Raw genomic sequence first — 22,626 nt, 5'->3', positions numbered from 1 at the left:
ATAAACTCTACTATTGTATATCTTAGAATATACTATTATTATAGTTTCGATTTTTCTATTTTAAAAGATATCTTCTATTAAATTCAAAATAATTACCAAATTTATTATCTAAATCTATGCACTAATCAATAGTTAGAAAAATCATTCTAGCATATATCCTTCTTATAATTAGCTAAAGTATGTTTTTTTTACTTAAACTAGGGTGCATTTTGAGAAGAGTTTTGTAGTAACTTTTTTATTATAGTAAACTTTTTTGTTATTATGAGACAATTATTCTAACAGTATAAAATATTTTAAGTTAGTTAATAATAGGAATTATTTTAAGTTAATGAGTCATAGTTAAGACTATTATAAATAATTTTTTTTTTTTTTTAAAAAGTTGGGGAAAAGTGACATTACTCCATTAGCTAGTACACCAAAATATGATCAACTTAAAGGAAATCTCAAGAAATCTAATAATTAATGTAAGACAACTGGTTACCTATGGTGACATATTGCCTAATTAAATTGCAATAAGAATTATACTTCTACCCATCTATTATATTTGCTATATTTGATCTTTTACGCAATTTAATATGTTATTTTGATCATTTGTATATTGAACTATACATCTAAAAATTATAAAAAGTTAATACTATGAAAGTATCAAATTAGACGATTCAAATAAGATCCCACATGACTATATTTTTTCATATGCATTCGCCGATATAAATACGATAAATAGTATTAATAATCGTAATGTAGCGATTACTTGTACGTGCATTTGCACTGTCCTAATAAGTGCTATCACATAGAGAGAATCAACGTAGTTTTGAGGGAAGACAAAGCTAGAGGGACGCGACTGAGCCCAGGGGAAACCTCTTCAAGCTAAGATAGAGGGACGTATATATTGATGTATGTTATGATGATGTGAGGAATGATGAATGGCAACAAATGATGGACCCAGGCAGCGTAGTGCTAAATGCTAAGGTATATAAGACCATAAAATGATTATAAACATCGCGAATAAATACAAAATAAATTCATATTTATAGGCACAATACATAATTTGAAATGTTAAATTACTTGTACGGTTGTAAATCCCTATAAATCATATTTACAAAGATGTTTTTGTCGAAATCAATATATTCATTAACAAACAAAGTCTATCTAACGTTTATAAACACACCAAAAGTGGCTATTGACAAGATTTGTATACAATATGATGAGGAAACCATGTACATTGAAATCAAAGGGAACGAAACATGAAAAAAGCATAGGATTTCACATCCTACATTTGGATTTTTTTTACAATTATGCGAGTATATTGAGTATTGACAATTGACATATACTATTGCAATGCTACGGTCATGGAGAACTCATCTAAGACATCTCCTTCCAAAACAGTTGCCTGTCTTCGGAGTATTCGCATAAGCGAGGCAACTTTTCTCTTAGCCCTCGCAGTGCCATTGCCCATCAACTCCCATATAACCATCTTGATGGTCGTTATTCTTGCTAGCTCGGTCACTATGTCCTGTCCTCCTTTACGACAAATAATTACAAGAGTGGCAATTGCGCTCTCCTTTGTTCTATCCGTGCCATTTCTCAGTGCGGCTACTAGTCTTCCGATTAAGTGGCTAGTCGCAGCAATTGCAACATAACCACCTTTCTTAACCACAGTTTCTAAAATAGTCATTGCTTCTTCGGGTAACTCGTCCATAACCTCCTTTACCATGTCCACCACTCCACCTTCGATTAGTCTCCCTGCAGTCTCTCTATCACCAGCTAAGGCCAATATTGCCACCATGGCATCCCGTTTAGAGCTTGTGGGCCCTTCTCTTGTAAGCTCAAGTAATCCTTTAATAACACGAATCTTCTTTCCAATCCTTTTCCTATAAACACTCGACCCACACAAACTATATATAGTAGCAGCTGCATTCGCCTTAGCCTCCCAAGTAGCACCCGAACGTAACACTTCAATAATCCCATTTAAAGCCCCATCCATCTCCATAATCTTAGCCTTGTTTGCCTCAAGTATCGACAAATTAAGTATAGTTGTCACTGCATTAACTTGTAGTTCCCGATGCTCTGAACCTAGATAACGCACTAACAAAGGAATTGCCCCAGCGTCCCCCATACAAGCTCGACTATTCGAGTCCGTCTTAGCAAAGACACGAAGCTCATACACAACCCGGTTTACCATCTCAACCGGATACAAACACAAACCTAACTTTCCCAATAAAAACGACACTGTCATTTTTGTTGCTTCTAGCGCCCCCTTATTTGAAACGCCATTTAATCCCTCACTACTTTCACCCGCCGCATAAGGAAATCTATGTTCCCTGCACCACATAGCAATCAAGCTCTTCAACGCCCTGTTTGCAATTAAGTTTGTGTGGGCTAGGGTTTGACCCGTCTTAGGACATGTGTTGTGACCTGATTCGATCCAAAGAACGATTGAGGTTCGATCGTACGTCTGTCCGGTGGCCACAACGACAGGATCCGACATTAAATCCAGCGTTATCGGACAACGAAAATCCGACGGAATATTCATCTCCGACGAAGAATTTCGGCGGAACTGAAAATTTTCGTCCGAGATTGAATTTGAACTACTCGAAGAAGAAGCGCTGAAAAGAACGCATTTCGTATATTTTACGAGTCCAATTAGCGATACAATATCGGATTTTGACTTCTCGTCGTTCTGACAATGAATTTCATCCTCTAACCACTCAATCTCATCCCGGCAACTCGCTGAGTCCCTTATTCCGAGTTTCGAAAACAACTCAGCGAGTTTTGAGTGATTCGGAACAATTTCATTCTTAATCAAATCAAGCATAGATAAAAGCTCAAATCTCAACCCATTATCATTCGGTTCAACTAACAATTTATCTTTACAACACTGTTTGATCATCAAATTACGCAATTCATCAACATCTTCGCTCAATTTAAGCTCCTTTGCGGGAAGGATTTCGAGCAAAGTCCACAAATCCATAGTCAACTCCTGAAAAGTGATTGAAATCGATTCAATTTGCATTAAAAGCCATAACTTACTTCCGCCATTGGAGCAATCTTCAATCAAAGCTTTAATTCGTTGAAGTACAATAAACATTTCTTCAAAGCAAAGCATCAAAGAAGGAGACAGAAACTTTAAAGTATTCACTTGAAAAAATATATCTTCGAAAATCATCGATAAAAGGCAGCATTTCCGGACGAAAGAAGATGAATTCTTCTTAAATAGAATGCGAGGCGGATCTATCGAAGATATCTCGGTGGAAAGAGAATACAGAGAGCGAAGGAGATCAATGGAGGAAAGTTGCGGAGAGAGAAATGAAGCTGGAGATGGTCGACGACGTCGTTGAGGAAAGACGATGGTTGGAGAAACCGCCATTGATGAATGTGGAAGGTAATAAGTTTGGTCAGAATTTAAGCATACTATTGTTGAAAGTTTTGTTTTGGAGAAATAAAAAAAAAAACGAAGTATTAAAAGCTGTAAACAAGATGAGATTTAAATATTATATTTATATTGTTTGGTAATCATAATCATAATAATTGATAAAATACAAATGTATGAAGAAAGAGGTGGTTTTGTTTAATTTTTTTTGACATATTCAATATATAAGTTTGGTATAGTTTTACTTGAACAAGCTCTTCTGTTATGTGCTGGTCTAAAATATTTATTTGGTCAAACAAATTTGGTGTAGCAAATATTTTATGGATATACTTCAAAATTATTAAAAGAATTTTATTCGGCTATTTAATAGTAAATGGTAAAGATTTTTGAAGAGTTGATTAATTATAGTGAAGAATAGTTAATAGAATACGCTTTTAATAAGTCGGCTGTATATTTGCATGTGCTTTGTTTTTAGAGAAAATTATTTAAAACTAACTTTTCTATACACTAGTTTGCAAAAAACTACCTTATATAAATTTTTTTGCAAAAAACTACCTTATATAATACATTTCTTTGCGAAAGACTACCCTTTAACGTTTTCTTAGGGTTTGACCGTTGAAAGTAACGGTTGACCATCACGTGCAAGTCACGTGATGTTTTAAGCCTTTCCTTCTTCTTCATTTCTGCGATTTCATTCCAAAATTGAAACTAAACGCTTCTCCTTCCTTCTTCAATCGAAAAAATCATCTCTCTAAGTTCTTGAATTCGCTGCTCTGTTCCTTGCGACATCTTGTTGGTGAAGCTTCTAATATTTAGAGGTATGTAGTACTACTCAATTACGGTTCTTTTCTTCATTGTTTTTTTTATCTTTAAAATTGAATTCCTTCTTCAAATCTGCTTCGTTTTGGCTGCGGTTTTTTAAATTGAATTCCTTCTAACATTGAGTGTTCATCATGTACTAAACTGGAGGCATGGTGATTTTGGCTCTAGCACTTCAGCTGTACATGGTGGATGAATCCATGAAGTTATATTGAAATCAGTTCATCAATGCAGCAAGCATTGGTGCAAGTTGCATTGTCTTGAATCAGTGCTGAAAATGTGTTTACTGCAAACACAGCAAACACATTTTATGTTTGGGTGCTTCAAACACAGTAAACATACCAAAACAAGAGACACAAGTTCCAAGCAACAAATCCATCATGATACACAGCAAACATACCAAAAACAGCAAACATACCAACTCATACACAACATCATACACACCAAACAGATCATACACAACAAGCAGAACACAATACCTGCAAAGAAATGTAGTGGAAAAAATAAAAACTTAATTCATTCATTCAACATGATCATGTTACAATATCCAAATCCATGTTACAATTACTCTTAACTAGGTCCTAAACTTCAATTAGTACCCTTGATTAATACAAGAAACACCAACAGAAAACAAAACAAAAACCCTAATACAAAGCTTTTAATCTGATTTCCATGCTCCCTCTCATTCAACCATCTCTTCTTAATCATTTTAATTTCTGAAAATGCTTGTTCCTTTTCATGTTCCAAGCAACAAATCCTTGATGTCAAAACCTTGATTTCGGTTGCCAATTGTCGCTTCTCCTCCACAAGTTTGTTAGTGACTTCTCTTTGCCAAACAGTCATTTCAGGTTGATCAACCCATATAAACTTTTTGCATCCCCTCCAATTTGTTTCAGGATCATAAAATACGCAAGTCTTGAACCTTCTTCCGGGATTTTCCTTGGTCCAAGAAACCCTCCTTGCAAAGGGAACTCCACAGCCACAATTTTCAGATTTTGAATTTTCGCTACAAGAAGAAGAAGACATTCCAAATTAATTGCAAAAAAATTGGCTTCCTTTACTGACTTACTGATTCGAAATCAAGGAGAAAGAAAGAAGGGAGAAACGAGAAAGAAGAACAATGAATTTGGGTTTTCGAAGAAAAAATCAGCAGCTCATGAATTAGGGATTGAAGAAAGCAGAAGAAGAAGGGTTTAAAAGGGTTAAAACATCACGTGACTTGCACGTGATGGTCAACCGTTACTTTCAACGGTCAAACCCTAAGAAAACGTTAAAAGGTAGTCTTTCGCAAATAAATGTATTATATAAGATAGTTTTTTGCAAAAAAATTTATATAAGGTAGTTTTTTGCAAACTAGTGTATAGAAAAGGTAGTTTTAAATAATTTTCTCTTGTTTTTAAGAATCTTATATTCTAGATCCTCTATAATTAAATACTCCCTCTGAACTAATTTAGATGTCCCATTCGTTTAGGCACGGTTATTAAGGGTGGTGTGGCGTCCATTAAAAAGGTGGTAGTTGGGTATTTTTAAGTGATTTGATTAATTGTTAACGATTTCCTCCTTTTACTTAATAAAATAGATAGAATTGAATTTTGGAGGGAAAATTGGGTTTCACATTGTTTGGGAATTAATTGACATTAATACATTTCCGAAATTGTTATAATTGACATTAATACATTAAACTACTTAATTTAAATTACAAAATATTACATCAAATAAATTACAAAAACCATCAAAATCATAAAATAAACAAGTCTTCAATTCTTCCTTGATTTCTTCAACGTTTTTTGAACGGCAATTGAAAACGAGCAACCCTCTCGCCACATGCGCATGCGGATATTAAATCTTTCGTTGACTTTAGATTTATAAAAAAACAAACACGGTATGCATTTAGTGTTCAAAATTAATTAAATAGCTATAAAAAAATCTAAAGGTTTTGATTTTGAAAAGAAGTCATCAATGAAACTAGAAGAAAAATAAACTGATGAAAAGAAGCAATCAAAACTACTGGAAGAAAAATAAAATGAAGAAAAGAAGCCATCAATGAAACTGGAAGAAAAATAAACTGATGAAAAGAAGCCATCAATCCAGAGAGTTGACAGTTAGCTTTGGTGGAATGTGGCCAAACCAAAAAAAAAATTGCGCCTATATAAGACAACATTAAATAAAGAAATCAGCACCTCGAATTAATTTCCACCAACCCACATAGAAGTACATAGAATGGTTATAAAAAAAGAGCTAGATAATTTTAGTAGGACTCAAATAATGCATGAGCTTTTAATGTCACTAAACCGTAAAGGGAAGCCAGCACACGGGTTCATCAATGAAATTGCCAAGAAGTACGATGTGCATAGGAAGACAATCGGAAGGATATGGAGACAGATTCGGGATCAAATAAATAATAATCAAGTTCCAATTAATGTCAACAACAAGAAGAAAGGCAGCAAAGGAAGGCCACCCATCCCCTTTAATGAAAACAAATTCAAGTCAATTGAAAAAGTGAAGAAGACAACTTTAAGAGCACTGTCAAGGGCCATGGGAGTTAGCCAAACCACAATCTGCAGATGGAAAACAAAAAAGTACTTTCGAAAGCACACTAACGCAATCAAAATGTTACTTACAAACAAAAATAAACTTGACAGGTTAATTTTTTACCTTACTAGTTGCATTTTAGATGAGCAAACAAGCAACTTCACATTTAATAAAATGTCAAATGTAGTGCACATAGATGAAAAGTTGTTTTACATTACAAGGACACAACAAACATTTTATCTGATTCAAGATGAAATAGAGCCACATAGAGAAATCCAATTTAAAAGATTTGTCCCCAACATCATGTTTATGTGTGCCGTTGCAAGACCAATCTTTTCTAGTGAAGGTGAGATGATTTTTGATGGAAAGATAGGCATATTTCCTTTTACACATGAAGTGGCAGCACAAAGGAGTTCAAAAAACAGGAAGAGTGGAGAGCCAGAGACCAAACCAATACAATCAATCACTAAAGTTCACACAAGAGACATGATTGTGCACAAGATACTACCAGAAATTAGAAGTAAAGGCCACACATTTAAGCAAAACGATTTTCATTCAACAGGACAATGCTAAACCACACATTTTAGATGATGATGAAGTGTTTAGAGAGGTGGCAACATTTGATGGTTTTAGCTTCCACTTAGTGCAACAACCTCCTAACTCACCAGATATGAATGTGCTTGAATTAGGGTTCTTTAGGTCAATACAATCGTTACAACATCAAAAATCAGCATACAACTATGCACAATTAGTAAACGCAGTGACTGCAGCATTTGACAATCTGAAACCAAATGCACTGAAGAATGTATGGATCACACTACAAGCATGTAAAATTGAGGTTATTAAGAAACTAGGTGGTATAGATTATGACATTTCACACATGAGCAAATCAAAACTTGAAAGGGAAGGGAGACTCCCACATTGTTTGGGGGTACAAAAGAAAATAATTTACGAAGCAATAAGTTATCTGGACACAAAGGTGGATGAAACTACATTTGAGGTCATTTTATTTTACTTGGGGATCAAAGACGAAGCATTTTTCCATCAACATCATTTAACATCAGCAACCACAAAAGCAACAATAGAAGCAGCACCAGATATTCCAACAACAAATGAAGCAATAGCACCAACAACAGAAATAGCAGCACCAACACCAAATCCATGTACATTAACAGAAGCAGCAGCAGCATGAACACCAGTAACATGTAAATAGGACACACATAAGTATACTTTTGGGTTACCTTTTGTACTCACTTTTGGGTTACATTGTTAGGTAAATGTTTAGGTCTAAACACAATGTAAAAATTAAATCATGAAGTTGTTTAGCCGTAAACATTTAGAAGGAAATGTCATATAACAATTTATTGATGGCTTCTAAAACAAAATGAAAACAAATTCATCTCAGAGAACAAATTGAACTCATCACAAATAACCTAAATCCCATACAAATTGCCTCCTACATCTGGTAAGAACATAGCCTCCTAAACATAATGTTTGGTGGCTTATGAACTGAAAACCCTAGATTGGTGGAAAAATGAATGGATTTATGGATTTTGTAGCTATAATCAACTATTTACCCTCAAAAAAAATCATAGGGCAACAAAAACAGAACACGAACATAGACATGCATACCATACAAACCACATAAACAAAATCATCATTAGTCATAGAGGAAAGATGTATCCATACGAGAAAATGGACCTCGAACATCAAAATCAGACAGCAATTCATCATCATCCAATGATTCTTCATCTGAGGAAGGGAACAAGTTCTCAATATATAGATCTTGAAGATCCAGTTATAAATCAAACATACCCTGTATTTCTTCATCTTCAGAAGTTATACTTCTTCCCCAGTTAGGATCCGTTTCAATAGAAGTCGTAGAAGATAGAGGTAGGCGATTGTAGAAATCGAACCATGAGTTAGGAGATCCAATCGTAGGATCACTTTCTTGGGACGAGGACAACCAGGAAAGACAAGACCTTGGTGACGCCATGTTCGAAAAATCCAGAAAAGTAAAGAACAAACCCAGATTTAAAAAACCCCTAAAATTATTAGGGTTTCAAACGAAGACGAAGATGGTGGAAAAAAAAAACAAAGATGAAGATAATAAACCGTAAACAGTAAGAATGGGGATGAAGATGAAGATCATTGAAGAAGATGAAGAAAACATCAGACGTTGAGGATGAAGATGAGAGAGAGGGAGAGATAGGGTTTCAGTAGAGTATATAGGAGTATTAAAAAAAGGAGGGAATGATTAAGATTATTGATGTTGGGTTATATTGTTAATTATTTTGGGTTAGTAGGGTTTACGGGGGTAGATTCGTAATTACGTGTGTGAACTAAGGGTATTTAGGTAAAAAAATTGACAAAAATAGAAATGAGACAACTAAAAAGACTTTACCAAATAAGGAAATAAGACAACTAAATTGGTTCGGAGGGAGTAAAATACATTTTTAGTATTTACTGTGTCATTTAATTAATGAAAAATCAAATATATTAATTTTTAAATTCATCAAAATTAAACAAATCAGTTAAATCAAGTTCAAAGAACTACACCTATTTATTAATCTAACTCAAAAAAGCATCCTCGCCTTGTTGAATAGGCCTAGCTCGAAGTGTGTAGTTGCATTATTTGATTGTTGAACTATTTTGTGAAAATAATGGCCAAGTCAAATTATTGCCATGGAAGTTCATATGGGTCAAAAAATGTAAGGAGTTGGTAAATTTGAAAAATGTTGAGTATTATGGATTTGTTATGATTTGATATGGAATCCACAAAAATGTCAATCTTTTTCATAAGTAATTTAGAAGTATATATTAGTTAAGACTATATTACTCATGTATGGAGACAAAAATAATCTTACATAAATAATACAAAATATATTTATCAAACAATACATTATCAATGTATAAATTTAAAACAAATAAATGAATTGATAATAACATATCTGCATTATTTGTATTATTTTTACTGTGTTTTTCTTGAAATAAAAGGAGAAATTTTGATTTTTATTTGTAGAATGGTATATGTGATGTTGAAGTTGATACGATTTAATATATAGGCGAATAATGATGGGCACGCAAATTTCCTCCAAAACCATTTTGAATTACCAAATAAAATGACGATTGAATACCGACTAATTTTATATACGTAAATATTTTACAACCATGAACTTTAGTAGCAACTTAGTTGTAATTTTCGACTAACAGTAGTTGGTATGAAATTCAATCGAAAATTTTCAACTTTTTTATATTTCTTATTTAAAGATTTCAATTGACACATTGACGTTTTTTAAATGCCAATTAGACTTTTTACATTCTTAATTAGGATATTATCACGAATATCAATTTTATATGAGACCATTTCACCATAGAACGGGTTAATATAATTAGTTTATTTGTGTAATTATGAAAATCTTAAAACACTAAATATAAATTAATCATTCCAACAAAAATAATTTTATAATGAGTCGGTTTGGTTTAAGAAATTATGATCATCGAATACCTAGTCAACAAATCCTCGAATTTTTTCATCATCGTATAAGCCATGATGAAGACGATACGTCTCTGTTCACCTCCTTTAGGAATTAATGTCAAAATTTTCATTTGTTTTGTTTAATGATTACTTTTATGTTATTATAATAGTTAACTTCATTGTGATTACTCTTATCCATATACATATTTTTAAAAACCAAAAACATATCAAAGTTTTTACTATTTACTGATTAATAAGACTCCGTTGGATTCTATTGAAAGTCACTTATTTATATTAAAATAAATAATAGTTTGCCAGTGTAAATTATTTTTGTTTGATACAATTGATTTTTTTTACTATACTTATTTTTTTAATTGATCAAAATTTAAAGATATATATTATTAATATAACGAATTTATTTTTACGGTTTTAAACTATTTTTACCTTTAAAAGTATTTTTACTAATGAAATTAAAATTAATTTTTACTAGGTAAACTAATTCTTCTAAGTAACCTAATTTTTACTAAATATTCAAAATTTAAAGTTTGCTAAGATCAAAGAGGCTCAATTAGTTAACATATGTAGCTTAATGTAGCTCTTTAACCACCTTCAATAAATACAGATTGTATTCGAAATTTAAAGTAAGTTTATTCGAAGCTCTTCAACCACCTTTAATAATATTCAATTACATTCATCTTTTAAGGAATTAGACTGGACTACCTTATACCTATACATGTGGACAATCATACTTTACAATAGGCATTATCCTTCCCTTACTAAATACAAATTGTAACTAAGTTACACTCCAAAAATTATCTTCAATTTTGAGATAAAACTCACTAAATTGCTAATCTATTAAATTTATGAATTCGCTACTAATATTAATATACTAATTTAATAATATAATAAAAAATAATTATTAACACGACATTATTCTAAAAAATATTAAAATCTATAAGAATGAAGATAGTATTAAAGGATCGGAGTCACCAAAAACTCATTTAATCATATGACAACGTAAATTAAATTAAATAATAAAATTTAGTCAAAAATCTCAACCATATCATCACTCGAAGAATTATTAATATATAGTATGTATTTATATCAAAACAGCTCATAATTTATAATATATTTAAAAAATAGTGCATTATTATCAGCAGTTGAGGTTGCATTTGAACTAATCTATGGATGACATAATATTTTCTTTGTTGAATTGGTAACATAACTACATATTTAAGTTTTGATGACTCAGCCTTCAATTATAAATTGTGTTTCGTGATATGTTGTTGGCTGGTTAATTTGTTGTCGTATTAGATCCGTCCGCAGCTAGAGGGGTTTATTCGTGTCATTGCGTTAATATTAAGTTAAGTAATTCAGATCGGTTTGAAATTAGGTTTTGCATTCATATTTTTTTACATAATTATAAAGCTTTTTTGAAGTCGGGTCAAATCGAATTCAATTACAGGGTCGGGTAAATCTCTAGTTATCGGTCTATTTTGAACACCTCTATCGGTAGCATTGTGTTTTTATTTTTGCTAGTAAACCAATTGTGAAGCTCAATTGTTAAGAAAGATATTTGGTTAAATATTATCTATTGGCTATAAGTTTTAAATTTATTAACGAAAAAAAACTAAATAGATAAAAGTCAATAAAAAAAACTACCAAAAGCATCTATTTAGTTTTTACTTAAAAGATATTACAAAATAAATTTTTTAATTGTTTAACCAATCGAGAAACATGTAGTAAAGTCACTTACAAAGCAAATTCAGATTTTAACAATTACAAGCTACCCTTGTTTTGATATTGTTTTATGTTCAATTTACTGACTGTACGGTCTAAACACAAATTGTCAATTAATATGATTTTAATGTGAAATAGTTTTAAATTGAACTAAATAGTTCAACTAAAATTATTAAATATCCACTTTTATACTTAAATACTTACTTTTAAATTAGGCTTCTTGTATGAACGAATCTCACTGTAAAACATACAAAGCATATTTTTAGCACCAAGATACTAATCTCACAATTGCTCAGGTCTAAATGGAGGAAGTTCAGCACAACCTTATGCTTAAAATACTAATCGGCCTCTTAAGAGAATCATCATTAATCTTTGTAGTGAATCAGTCATACAAAGCATTTTTTTAGCACCAAGTCTTATATAAGACCGTGAGATGAGTCCATATAAGCAGGCCAAATTATTTATATAAATGAATTAGATTTGGGCCAGTCACATTAAGTCTTCTCACAATGAAATGGTCTTAATAAAGACTGTCTTTATTTTAGAAGAGATAGTGTAGTTCCATAATTAAAAATAGAAATAGCAAATTAAAAAAGAAACATCCAAATTCAAGATTGGTCTATAAATGAAATTTTTTGTGTAAACTATAAACTCAAATTTCCATAATACCATATCTGACATTGGCCCATCCATAATGGTACAAAGATAACAGGCTTTCAGCATGGGTATATCTCAATAATGGGTCAATTTTAGGCCCATCAACAATTACACAACATTGAAACATTTCAACATGGGAATTTGACGGCTCTAAATGGATATTATTATTGAGTATGATGAAAATTAAATTTAAAGTTTTATTTAAAGAAAGTACTATTTCCTTTAATTAAAATAAGTTTTGATTTTCGCTTTAATTAGACATAATGTCTTACGAGCTTAAAAGGAGGGTCTCAATTGACATTTTTCTAGGAATATAATTTCTATACTTTGATTTGCCTAATGCGACAAATTTATAAGAGACAGAGAGAGTAATGTAATTAGTAGCATCAAATGTTACATTGTAATTAATATAATTACAAATTTAAGGATGAAAATGTCTTTGAAGAGGAGGAACGAAATTTGTTAATAACCATCTAGCAACGTTTTTGTTTCCCTCTTGAGTCATATGAATTCCATCCCAATTTACCGTTTTACTGGGATCTTCACATATTGGGACTCCCGGACTTCCACAACTCTTTTTTAGATCATAATTGTATGGATTGTTGCCAATTGCACAACAAGCCTTAGTTGATCCACCTCGTTCAAAGCCTGTAAAGTTATTTATAAAAAAAGTTAGTAAATCAATAGAAAGATTTTTTTTTTTTTTTTACTTTTGATTTTTGACTTATTGGTTGGTGATAAAAATTACATGTTCCATAAATGTCTTTTAGGCTAGTTGTAACACAATCTTTTAAAACAAAAGTAGTTTTTTTTGTCGACTTTTATATTTTTGATATACTTTTTCTTTACTATAAATTAAGCAATAGTCAACAACGTATGTTTATCAAACATTTCTTTAATAGTTGCCTTAATAGTTAATAAAAAAAGTCAATATCACTAGCTGATTAAACAAGTCAACTGATCCATCTATAAAAATAATTTTTTTTTTGAAGTTATACAAAACAAAATAATCTAAAAAAACAAAATAAGTTCAAATATTGGATAACATAGTTGATCGTTGAAAATTTGAAATACTTAAGCAAAAAATAAAAAAAATTAATTAAAGAAACTAAGTTTTAAACTTATTTCAAAAGTAAGCGTGAAATTTCCAAACTTGAGGTTTGGGGCTGTGCGCAGTTACTAACTGCGAATAGGTCAAAAAAGACAAAATAGTTGTTCGCACTCACTAACTGCGAACAACTATTTGACCTGTTTTGACCTGTTCGCAGTTAATAACTGCGAACAGCAACAGGACAAAACAGTTGTTCTTAGTTACTAAGTGGGAACAGCTATTTTTGTCTTTTTTGACCTATTCGCAGTTAGTAACTGCGAACAGACCCAAACCACAGGTTTGAAAATTTCACGCTTACTTTTGGAATAAGTTTACAGCTTAGTTTATTTAATTAATTTTTTTTTTGCTTAAGTATTTCAAAAATTCGTTGATCATTGGAGTTAGCCCATATTGTCACAGGTTGTCATGGTCGTTAGAATGAGAAAAGACTTGACATGAAGAATGGTCCTAATTATTTAGGACCTTCCAAACAATATTGGACCACTTTTATGGAGTCACGGGTCGCATCTCGGATCCTTGTTATTCACATGGATCAGGATAGCTTATCCTACCAACTATTTAACTGGCACCGACAAGCAAGAAATTAGGCACCAATGCACCATTTAATTTGGAATTGAGATGTAGAAAAAAGAACTTAGTTACACATATAAATCAAGGTATTTATTCGAGTTATCAGGTCGCTTTTAAATTAATTTAATATTGAATTTTGTATTAATGATTTTAGTTGATAAAATTATATCAATAAAATGGGTGATGATGACCTAGGATGAGGAACATGATACAAGCCACATAATGAAAACCCACACCAAAAAAATGTTAGAATCCAAGTTGGGACCCACAAGCAATTAATAGCATTGTTAACTAGTGACAACAAAAACCTTAAGACACTACAAGTTGCGACATAACATGTTGGGATCAATATGACAATGTTGTTAGAGAAATTATTGTGATGAAATATATGTCTTACCTAACACAGGAGCATGGCTAATGACCCATGTCAAGGCATAGTAGTAGTCTCCATAAACAATGGCAACATTTGGATTCTCTTGTTGCAACTCTTGAATTGCTTCTACCAAAAGTTGGTTGTGGTACTTTGAAAACTCATTGTAGTCTTTTAGACATTGATATTCATCATACTTTGATTCATCGTAAGTTTCGAATTTGACGAGATATAGAGGTACACAACCAATGGGGAAATTTCCTGGAACCACAATGTTAGTTGCTCCGAGATTGATCACTTCCTGAGATTTAACGAGGAAGAGTTCTATGTCAATGTCATTAAGTAACTCTCATCTAGACAGGGTTTAAGAGGTCAGACGTATGTAACTGTTAGGTCATGACAGTTCATCGCATAATCACCTTGTGGGCTTGAGCCTACAAAGCCATGAGTAATGAGCGTTTACTTGCATACACACTTGATGAGATTCGCTTTTTTTCAAAATCATATGATATTTGGAGGATTAATTACAAAGCAGTATATGCAAGTCCACAACCCACAATTTGAGTAATGAGGGAATTGAGATCTTCCAACATCCCCTTACATGTATGCCACATTATACCCAAGAATCACTGTCGACTCTAATACCATATTAAGGACCAATTCAACTAAAAATTTATGATATTAATGATTATAAGTTATTACTTATTAATTACAATATATAGTCCATTATAATCTAAATAAATATTTGGCTTGATTGAAAAAGGATAAATATTTAGGCAAATATGGATTTAGATTTAACCTGGACTGCATCTTTGATGGTTTTGACAACCTGAGGTACAAGTTGATAAACTTCTTCCAAGGTTTTGCCTTGAAAGAAAGCAAAATTGTAGTCATTTCCTCCGATTTCTCCCATCAGAACCAGAGCCTTTTGTAGTTTTCTTTTGATTTCTGCAACCATGCAAGCAATACAAGCAAAGGGTATTAAGGACATTGTTGAACATATGTTAGTGAACAAATATATATTAAGGTTATAAGAGTAAGACTAAGAGAATTCTTTGATCATTTTCATCAATAAAATTTCTTAAGAACCAATTTTGCATGCATGAAATATTCTTTCATGGGCACAACATAGCTCGCAACTTGACACGACATGGATCGCTCTAATACAAGTATGATATGACCATGACAGTTTGTGTGCTCATGTCGTGTTACATAATATTGATTGCGCACCTTTTACTATACATAGCACGTCATTTCTCACTCTGATACAGACATGATGGCCTCTATAAGACACAAATTTTGTGTCTATTCTAACACATTTCTCTTGAAGATAATATTATTTGTTTGATTTTTTTTTTTTTTGAAACTTAACTTATCGATCACCACATTTAGGAAATATTTTGATTTATGCAAAGTTATTACAAATAGGATTCAGAATAAGTGTTAATTGTAAAAAAACCATTTTATATTTTATGAAGTGAATAAATGTTAATATATTATCTTATGTAATACTTTCATAAAAACATAAGTTTTCCAAAGATTTGGAAACCTAGCTAATAACCTATCAAACGCGGCATTAATTTCCCAAGAAATTTTTTTAAAAATAATTCCCAAGAAAGATTTATTTAGTATTTAAAATAAAGCAATATTATTATATTGATATAATCCAAAGTAGAATGTACCTTTTGTATTAGAGAAAGTAGAGTGGAGTAGAGACTTAAACCATTGAAGTTGTCTACCCAAGGAGGTGTTTGTAAGAGGAAGTGTTACATTTCGTGCACCCAAAGCAGAGGCATCAAGAGCAGTCGCGCCGGCCACCGCGAAGTTGGCACCTTTGGAGAAGTCACTTCCTCTTGCAAGATATGGGTTTAGAAATGGTAGGTTGAAGTACATTGCTACCATGCAAAACAACAAAAATGTTAGCAAATAATTAAGCGTAATTATAAAGAGCAATTTACAACCCTATTACTTTTATATATTTTTTACATTTTCATATTTTCATGTAATTTTATTATTATCATTATAATTAATTAATTAAGTTTAATTTTAGACTGAGAATCAAATCTTAACTCAATTAAAATAATTATTATTTTTTAAGATAAATTTTTAACTTTGAATTTTTTCTAATTCTTTTTAATTCCCTTAGTCTTGTCCTAAAATAAAAAGTTAGGTTTTATGCCATTAAAAATTTCACAAAAAAGTCCTAGATACACCCCACATGAGTTTAGTGGGAATAACATAGAATGAATTTGTTATAGAAGAAGTCCAAATTCTGTCCCACGCTTATCTAACTCATTGACTAAAGAATGATAAAAATTGTTTGATTTAGGAATGGAGAAAGTGCTAAATCTTCACAACTTTTGATGGTTGGAAATTATGACTTAGTGCTTTGTTTTGTTCCTTAGGGAAGGTTTATTGCGTGATCTAGGGTTTTTTTTTTCCTAACTTATATTTTCAAAAATGGGAATTGATATTATAGTCTCAATTAAAAAATAAAAATTAGTATTTTTAATAAAAATTGTGAATTTAAATTTCATCTAGTTTTTCCCTTTTTCTCAGCCTATATCTTGTAATTAAAAGAGTTTATACCATTACTCTCTTGTTAAAAATAACAAATATAGTACAATACTATCTCCATTTCATTGGAAAAAACAACTTAAGTCATTTTAACTGGGTTCGATTAGTTCACACAACTAATTCAAATTTGAATATGACTTAACTTATTATATATAACATTCAGCATTCTATCTTAATTACTTAAAATATATCATACCTAAAATATGACTAAGTGCACGAATAAAGCACCTTTGCAAGAAACATTGGTTTTTAACCTCAAGAAAGCACATGGTATTAAGTTGCTAAAATATTTCTCTTCTATCTAATTCTTACATACTTCTATACTCCTCTGTTAATAACTTAAATGTTAGAGTATATAACATATATTGTGCTCTTAATCATCAACTTAAATTTTTAGTTGAGTTGGTCACTTGAAGCCAGTGTGACAACAGGATGCGGGTTCGAATCTCAACCACCCCTCATTTGAAGTGAAATACTTAGCGGCATGTATAAATAGGGTATATGCTGGATCCACACTTTAAGTCCAAAAGGCTCTCATACAAAAAGTCGTGTTAGAGTGTATAACATATTAAGCTTTTGGTTGAGTTGATTCTTTGACATAGTTAAGCCCTATAATATATTATATACTCTAATATTTAAATCATTAAGAGATTGCAGCACTTTTCAATTTAATTTATTCATTAAAATTTACTATAATTCAATTTGTAAATAGTCTAACAATATTCTAAATATACCCTCTATTCTCTCATTCTCTACCATTAATCTTATCTATATATTTAAGATATGTAAATGTGGACCGTTGCAATTTTTTGGATAGAGAGAGTTTTATGCGAACAACTTTGCTAAGTAAAAGCAACCCACTAATCACGTTTTTATGTTTTCAAGACAGAATTACTTAGTAGGAGTATTGCAGGTTTTAAAGATGCAAAGGAATCAATCCCTCTTCATCAAATATGACTGGCCAACTTTTGTCATACCAAAGGTACAATAATAAATACTATTCATGTTTATAATGGAACCTAAAAAAACAGAGGAAAAACAGAACATCACCGGATAACACTAAACGGAAAAATGCTCATCAACATACCCTTATTTTATATCATCCTAATGTCCAACGGAATTTAGTTCCAGAATTATAACTTAATATTCAACAATTCTAACCATTTTTTCTAATAAAATGGGAATATATGCCAATTCATAACAATCAGAAGTGTTAATTAATGAAAACATACCAAAATAATCCACCATTAGAAGTCCATCGGAGCACCGACCGGTGGGCCGATGGAAGTATGTTTGGCCGTAAGGAAGTCTGGCGAAAGCGGATTTTGCTCCGGTAGGTTCCCGGACTAAGTTTCCGGTGTCGGAAAGCGAGTCACCGAATTGGTACATTGCTTCAAATTGCATTGTTGTTTTTGATGTTCTTTTGTTTAAAAGGGAAGTTTCTAATCCTTGAGGATGTGCAATGATAATGGTAGCAAATTGTGAAGAAATGAAAATACATAGTATCAGAAAATGCAGAAGGAAGTTCATCATTTTTTTCTGGAATTAGTGGAATAATGATTAACTTGTGCAAATGAAGTAAAGTTATGGAGGGAAAAGAAATTATGGGTTGGGTTTTTATAGGAGAAAAAAAAAATAAAAGGGTATTATTATTCATCGCCACTCTTTTCATTTTATTGTCACTATTTAATGAAATTACGAATTTGCCCCTAGACTTAAAACTTGTTTAACAAATGTAAATTGCACCTAGTAACACTATTATCACTTAATAACATTATTATCGTGACTCTATATATATTGAATTTTCAGAGGCGTCCTTGTAGAATATACGAATTCAAACACGGTACTATCTCTTTAAAAACTCTCTAAAAACGTTCTTCGATTTTAAACAAGCTGTTAGTTGGAATCGATTAACTATGGCTAACGAAAGCGACTATAGATCGGATCCGGTACGTACTTTATTATAATTATTATTATTATTATTATTATTATTTTTAGTATTATTATTATTATTATTATTATTATTAATTTTTGTTATTATTGTTGTTATTATTATTATTATTATTATTATTATTATTATTATTATTATTATTATTATTATTATTAATGTAAGTAATTTATATTATTAACATTACTATTATTTTGTTACTATTTATTTAAATAATTTATAATTATATGTTATTATTATTATTTTCTTATTATTTAAGATTAATTTGTTTTATTATTATTACAATTATTTTATTATATTTTTTGTGTTGTTATTATTTTAATATCAATTATTTAAGTAAATTATAATTTTTAATTAATATAAATTTGTAATACTTATTATTTAATATTAATTATTATAGTAATTTATAATTTATATTTATTACTGAATGTTTTTATTATTAATGTTTCTATGCATAATTTTTTAATGACCTAATGTATGGTTTGTTTCATATTTCAAATTTGCAGGACTTTGAAAATTTAGGAGACAATGTAGATTACTCTGGTAGATTTGTTACGGATAGGGAATTTGTTTCCTTAGATGAATTACATAATTGGGCCGATGCGATAGCAATAACAATTGATTTTCAATTTACACGTGCTTCTTATAAACAAAAAGAAGGACATTCTAGAGTTAGTGTGTATTTAAGATGTCATCGCTATGCTAATATTAGGGGTGATTTACATAATCTTGATAATGCTGCCCGACCGGGTTTTAAAAGTAGAAGTTGTGGGTGTAAACTTTTGATTGTAGCAAGTAGTCGTAAACTAGGAGAAAGACCTTGGACTGTAAAGGTGTTTCCTGGTGATAAAGGAAAACATAACCACCCGTTCTTAGTGTACAGAGATGGTCATGTAAGGGCAAATAGGATCAATGTAGATATTCGGGAGCACATACGACATCTTAGTGCAACCAGCATGCAATCGGCCTTTATTATGACTTCTATTAGAGATAATTTTCCTGGTTTTTTACTAATATGAATCAGAAATATAATGTTAGGCAATCAATAAGGAGAGAAGAGATGGAGGGTAGGACTCCCCTTCAACACTGTCTGTATATGGCCACAGAATTTAATTACATGGTTTGGACAGACTTGGATAGCGAAGAGGAATTAAGCAGATTATTAGTTGCAAATCCTACCTCTATCCAAATGATACGTACGTGGCCGTATGTTGTATTGATAGATACAACGTACAAAACAAACAAACAAAAGTGGCCACTGTGTGAAGTGATCGGAATGATGCCAAATTGCCAACCAATCACAACTTCTTGGTTGCTATCTGTTTGATGCGAAGAGACGCGGTTGTGTCGTATTTGTGGGTGTTGCAGGGATTGAGATATATTTTTGGCACAGCTCAGACTCCTAGCGTCATTGTAACCGATCGAGACGAAGGTTTAACTGCAGCTATTCATAACGTCTTCCCAGGTAAAAAGGTTTTGTTGATTAATTATTATCGTTCTATCTATTGAGTATGTCTTAATTACGTTCAATGTTGTGTTTAATGTAGATGTGCGACATTTGTTATGCATTTGGCATAATGCAAACGACATTGAGAACATGGTGGAAAAGTTGTGTGGCGGGAAAAGAAATCAACAAGGGCAGGTATTCAGGAAAAGTAGATGGAACCCCTTGGTTGAAAGTTCTACAATCGACAAATTTGAACAGAGATGACAATCGATCGTGACTACGTGGCCAGTTAGAAACAAAAAGGTCGTTAGGTATTTGGCTGGAACATGGATTCCACTTAGAGAGAAATTTGTGCGTGCGTGGACGAATGAATGTTTACACATGGGTAACCAGACTACCAGCAGAATTGAAAGCCAACACTCGTCTTTCAAGTATTATCTTGGTAGCGGTAATAGCTCATTTGATACCCTGTTCAAAAGGGAACACGCACAGATTACGAACCAGCAAGCCAGGATCCGACAAGCGCTACAGGAATCCATGAATTCTATAGCAAGGTCGTTGCGACAACATTTCTTTAGATCTTTATATCGCCACGTATCTATCTATGCCTTGGAGCAGCCGCGGCTTGAGCATAACCGTATATTAGATTTGGGTGATTATGTACTTAACAAATGCGATTGTGTACTTCAATACACCTACGGATTGTCGTGTGCCTATTACTTATATATGTCCTTCGGTTCACAAGGTGCTTTGTATTTGGATGGCATTCATCCATTCTGGAGTACTTTGACGTACACAGAGGTAGGAGATGACACCAATGAAGGAGTACGATACGCGAACGCCGATGACAAAGAGTACTTTCAATCTCTGGTTGATGAAGTCCTAAAATCTAATCCCGCAGTTGTACGACGCTTGTATCAGGTGCTTGAGTATGAACTACACCCTGATGGAGCCGATATACCTGAGCCTTACGCAAGTCCACCTAGAAAGGGAAGACCAACCACAAGCAAAACTCTGAAGGAACAAATGCCCGACGAAGTGCCTGATCACCAAGGCGGGTACTATAGGGGAACCTACTCCATGCCTCCAAGTACACAGGCGGAGAAGCAAAGGTCACGGAGTAGGTACCGTGTGCCAGTCGTACAGCCTTGGCTGGTCTCAGAGGAGGAGGGGAATAGCCTGCACAAAGCCAACTTGTCGCACTGTCCTCTCCGGCAAATACAGCTCGACGATATCAAAGCAAGTGATACCCCCGATGAAGGTGGTGCATGGGTGCTCATTCAGCAATGCCCTTGGAGCAGTCATGTACGGAGTCCATTCCACCTGCATACAAGCCAAGTTAACATATAAAAATAATCTAAAATTAAAAAAACATGCATAAGAAAGTGTGATGTGATGTACAATACTTGAATTTCCGTCATGGAGTCCAGTATACTACGACAGTCCCTCAGCCTGTTGATCTCACGACCTGGCTTGGGCGTGGACCACATCTCCGCCCTAGTCTTATTAGGCACATCGGCTCGGCGAGGATGAGGGCGGAAGGTGGGAAAGTACTCGTAGATCCATGTCTGAAACAATGTCAGGCAACCCGCAATGGTCTTGCAACTAGCCCTAGATGCCACTCCCAGCTGCCGATACATGTAGGCCAGGGTCATCGCATCCCCAGGCGATCTCATCCTGATCGACGTTCACGGCAAGTATCGGGTGAGGTCGCATGCCGGTTCTGGTCTTATCCGCCAACAGGGTAGAGCTGACAATAGCCATGTATAGCCATGTAGTAGGCTGTCGACTGGGTACCCATGGCCTGGGACCTATGACACAACTGCATCACTTCAGCAATGTTGACGCAACCGCTGGTGAATATCCCTTTCTGCCGTAGCTCGGGCATGGGCTCCCCAAACAAATTGGTAATACCGACCTGCAACTCCCCCTCAGAAGGCTCAGCCGGTAGAGAACCTTCAATACCAATGCCCAATATGCGTTGCACGTCGTGCAACATAATCGTCA

General features: G+C 32.8%; 3 protein-coding genes across 3 annotated transcripts; 1 reads left to right on the top strand and 2 right to left on the bottom strand.

Moving 5' to 3' along the window:
- Positions 1-1,107: 1,107 nt before the first annotated feature.
- LOC130814199 (U-box domain-containing protein 16-like) lies at positions 1,108-3,567 on the bottom strand. Its single transcript, XM_057680269.1, has one exon. The coding sequence runs from the start codon at positions 3,365-3,367 to the stop codon at positions 1,331-1,333; it is 2,037 nt and encodes a 678-aa protein (XP_057536252.1). The 5' UTR covers positions 3,368-3,567; the 3' UTR covers positions 1,108-1,330.
- A 2,887-nt stretch (positions 3,568-6,454) lies between these two features.
- On the top strand, positions 6,455-7,708 carry LOC130813678 (uncharacterized). The gene is made up of 3 exons (XM_057679519.1): positions 6,455-7,192; positions 7,284-7,526; positions 7,625-7,708. The coding sequence occupies exons 1-3, from the start codon at positions 6,455-6,457 to the stop codon at positions 7,706-7,708; spliced, it is 1,065 nt and encodes a 354-aa protein (XP_057535502.1).
- A 5,114-nt stretch (positions 7,709-12,822) lies between these two features.
- LOC130814198 (acetylajmalan esterase-like) lies at positions 12,823-18,879 on the bottom strand. Its single transcript, XM_057680268.1, has 5 exons — positions 18,457-18,879; positions 16,330-16,542; positions 15,447-15,595; positions 14,675-14,948; positions 12,823-13,244 (listed from the first exon to the last, which is right to left on the bottom strand). The coding sequence occupies exons 1-5, from the start codon at positions 18,755-18,757 to the stop codon at positions 13,018-13,020; spliced, it is 1,164 nt and encodes a 387-aa protein (XP_057536251.1). The 5' UTR covers positions 18,758-18,879; the 3' UTR covers positions 12,823-13,017.
- Positions 18,880-22,626: the final 3,747 nt, after the last annotated feature.

The sequence above is a fragment of the Amaranthus tricolor genome, chromosome 5 (genome assembly GCF_026212465.1).
Source record: "Amaranthus tricolor cultivar Red isolate AtriRed21 chromosome 5, ASM2621246v1, whole genome shotgun sequence".
Lineage (NCBI taxonomy): Eukaryota > Viridiplantae > Streptophyta > Magnoliopsida > Caryophyllales > Amaranthaceae > Amaranthus > Amaranthus tricolor.
Note: the sequence above shows the minus strand (reverse complement) of the source record. Positions and strands in the feature narration are given on the sequence as shown.

Coding starts and splice junctions, on each gene's coding strand:
- LOC130814199 (XM_057680269.1), bottom strand. CDS start 3,367: ATGGCGGTTTCTCCAACCATCGTCTTTCCTCAACGACGTCGTCGACCA.
- LOC130813678 (XM_057679519.1), top strand. CDS start 6,455: ATGCATGAGCTTTTAATGTCACTAAACCGTAAAGGGAAGCCAGCACAC. Junction 7,193..7,283: donor CAATACAATCAATCACTAAA/GTTCACACAAGA, acceptor TTCATTCAACAG/GACAATGCTAAACCACACAT. Junction 7,527..7,624: donor AACCAAATGCACTGAAGAAT/GTATGGATCACA, acceptor AAAACTTGAAAG/GGAAGGGAGACTCCCACATT.
- LOC130814198 (XM_057680268.1), bottom strand. CDS start 18,757: ATGATGAACTTCCTTCTGCATTTTCTGATACTATGTATTTTCATTTCT. Junction 16,543..18,456: donor TCTAATGGTGGATTATTTTG/GTATGTTTTCAT, acceptor TTTGCATGGTAG/CAATGTACTTCAACCTACCA. Junction 13,245..14,674: donor TAGCCATGCTCCTGTGTTAG/GTAAGACATATA, acceptor ATAACTTTACAG/GCTTTGAACGAGGTGGATCA.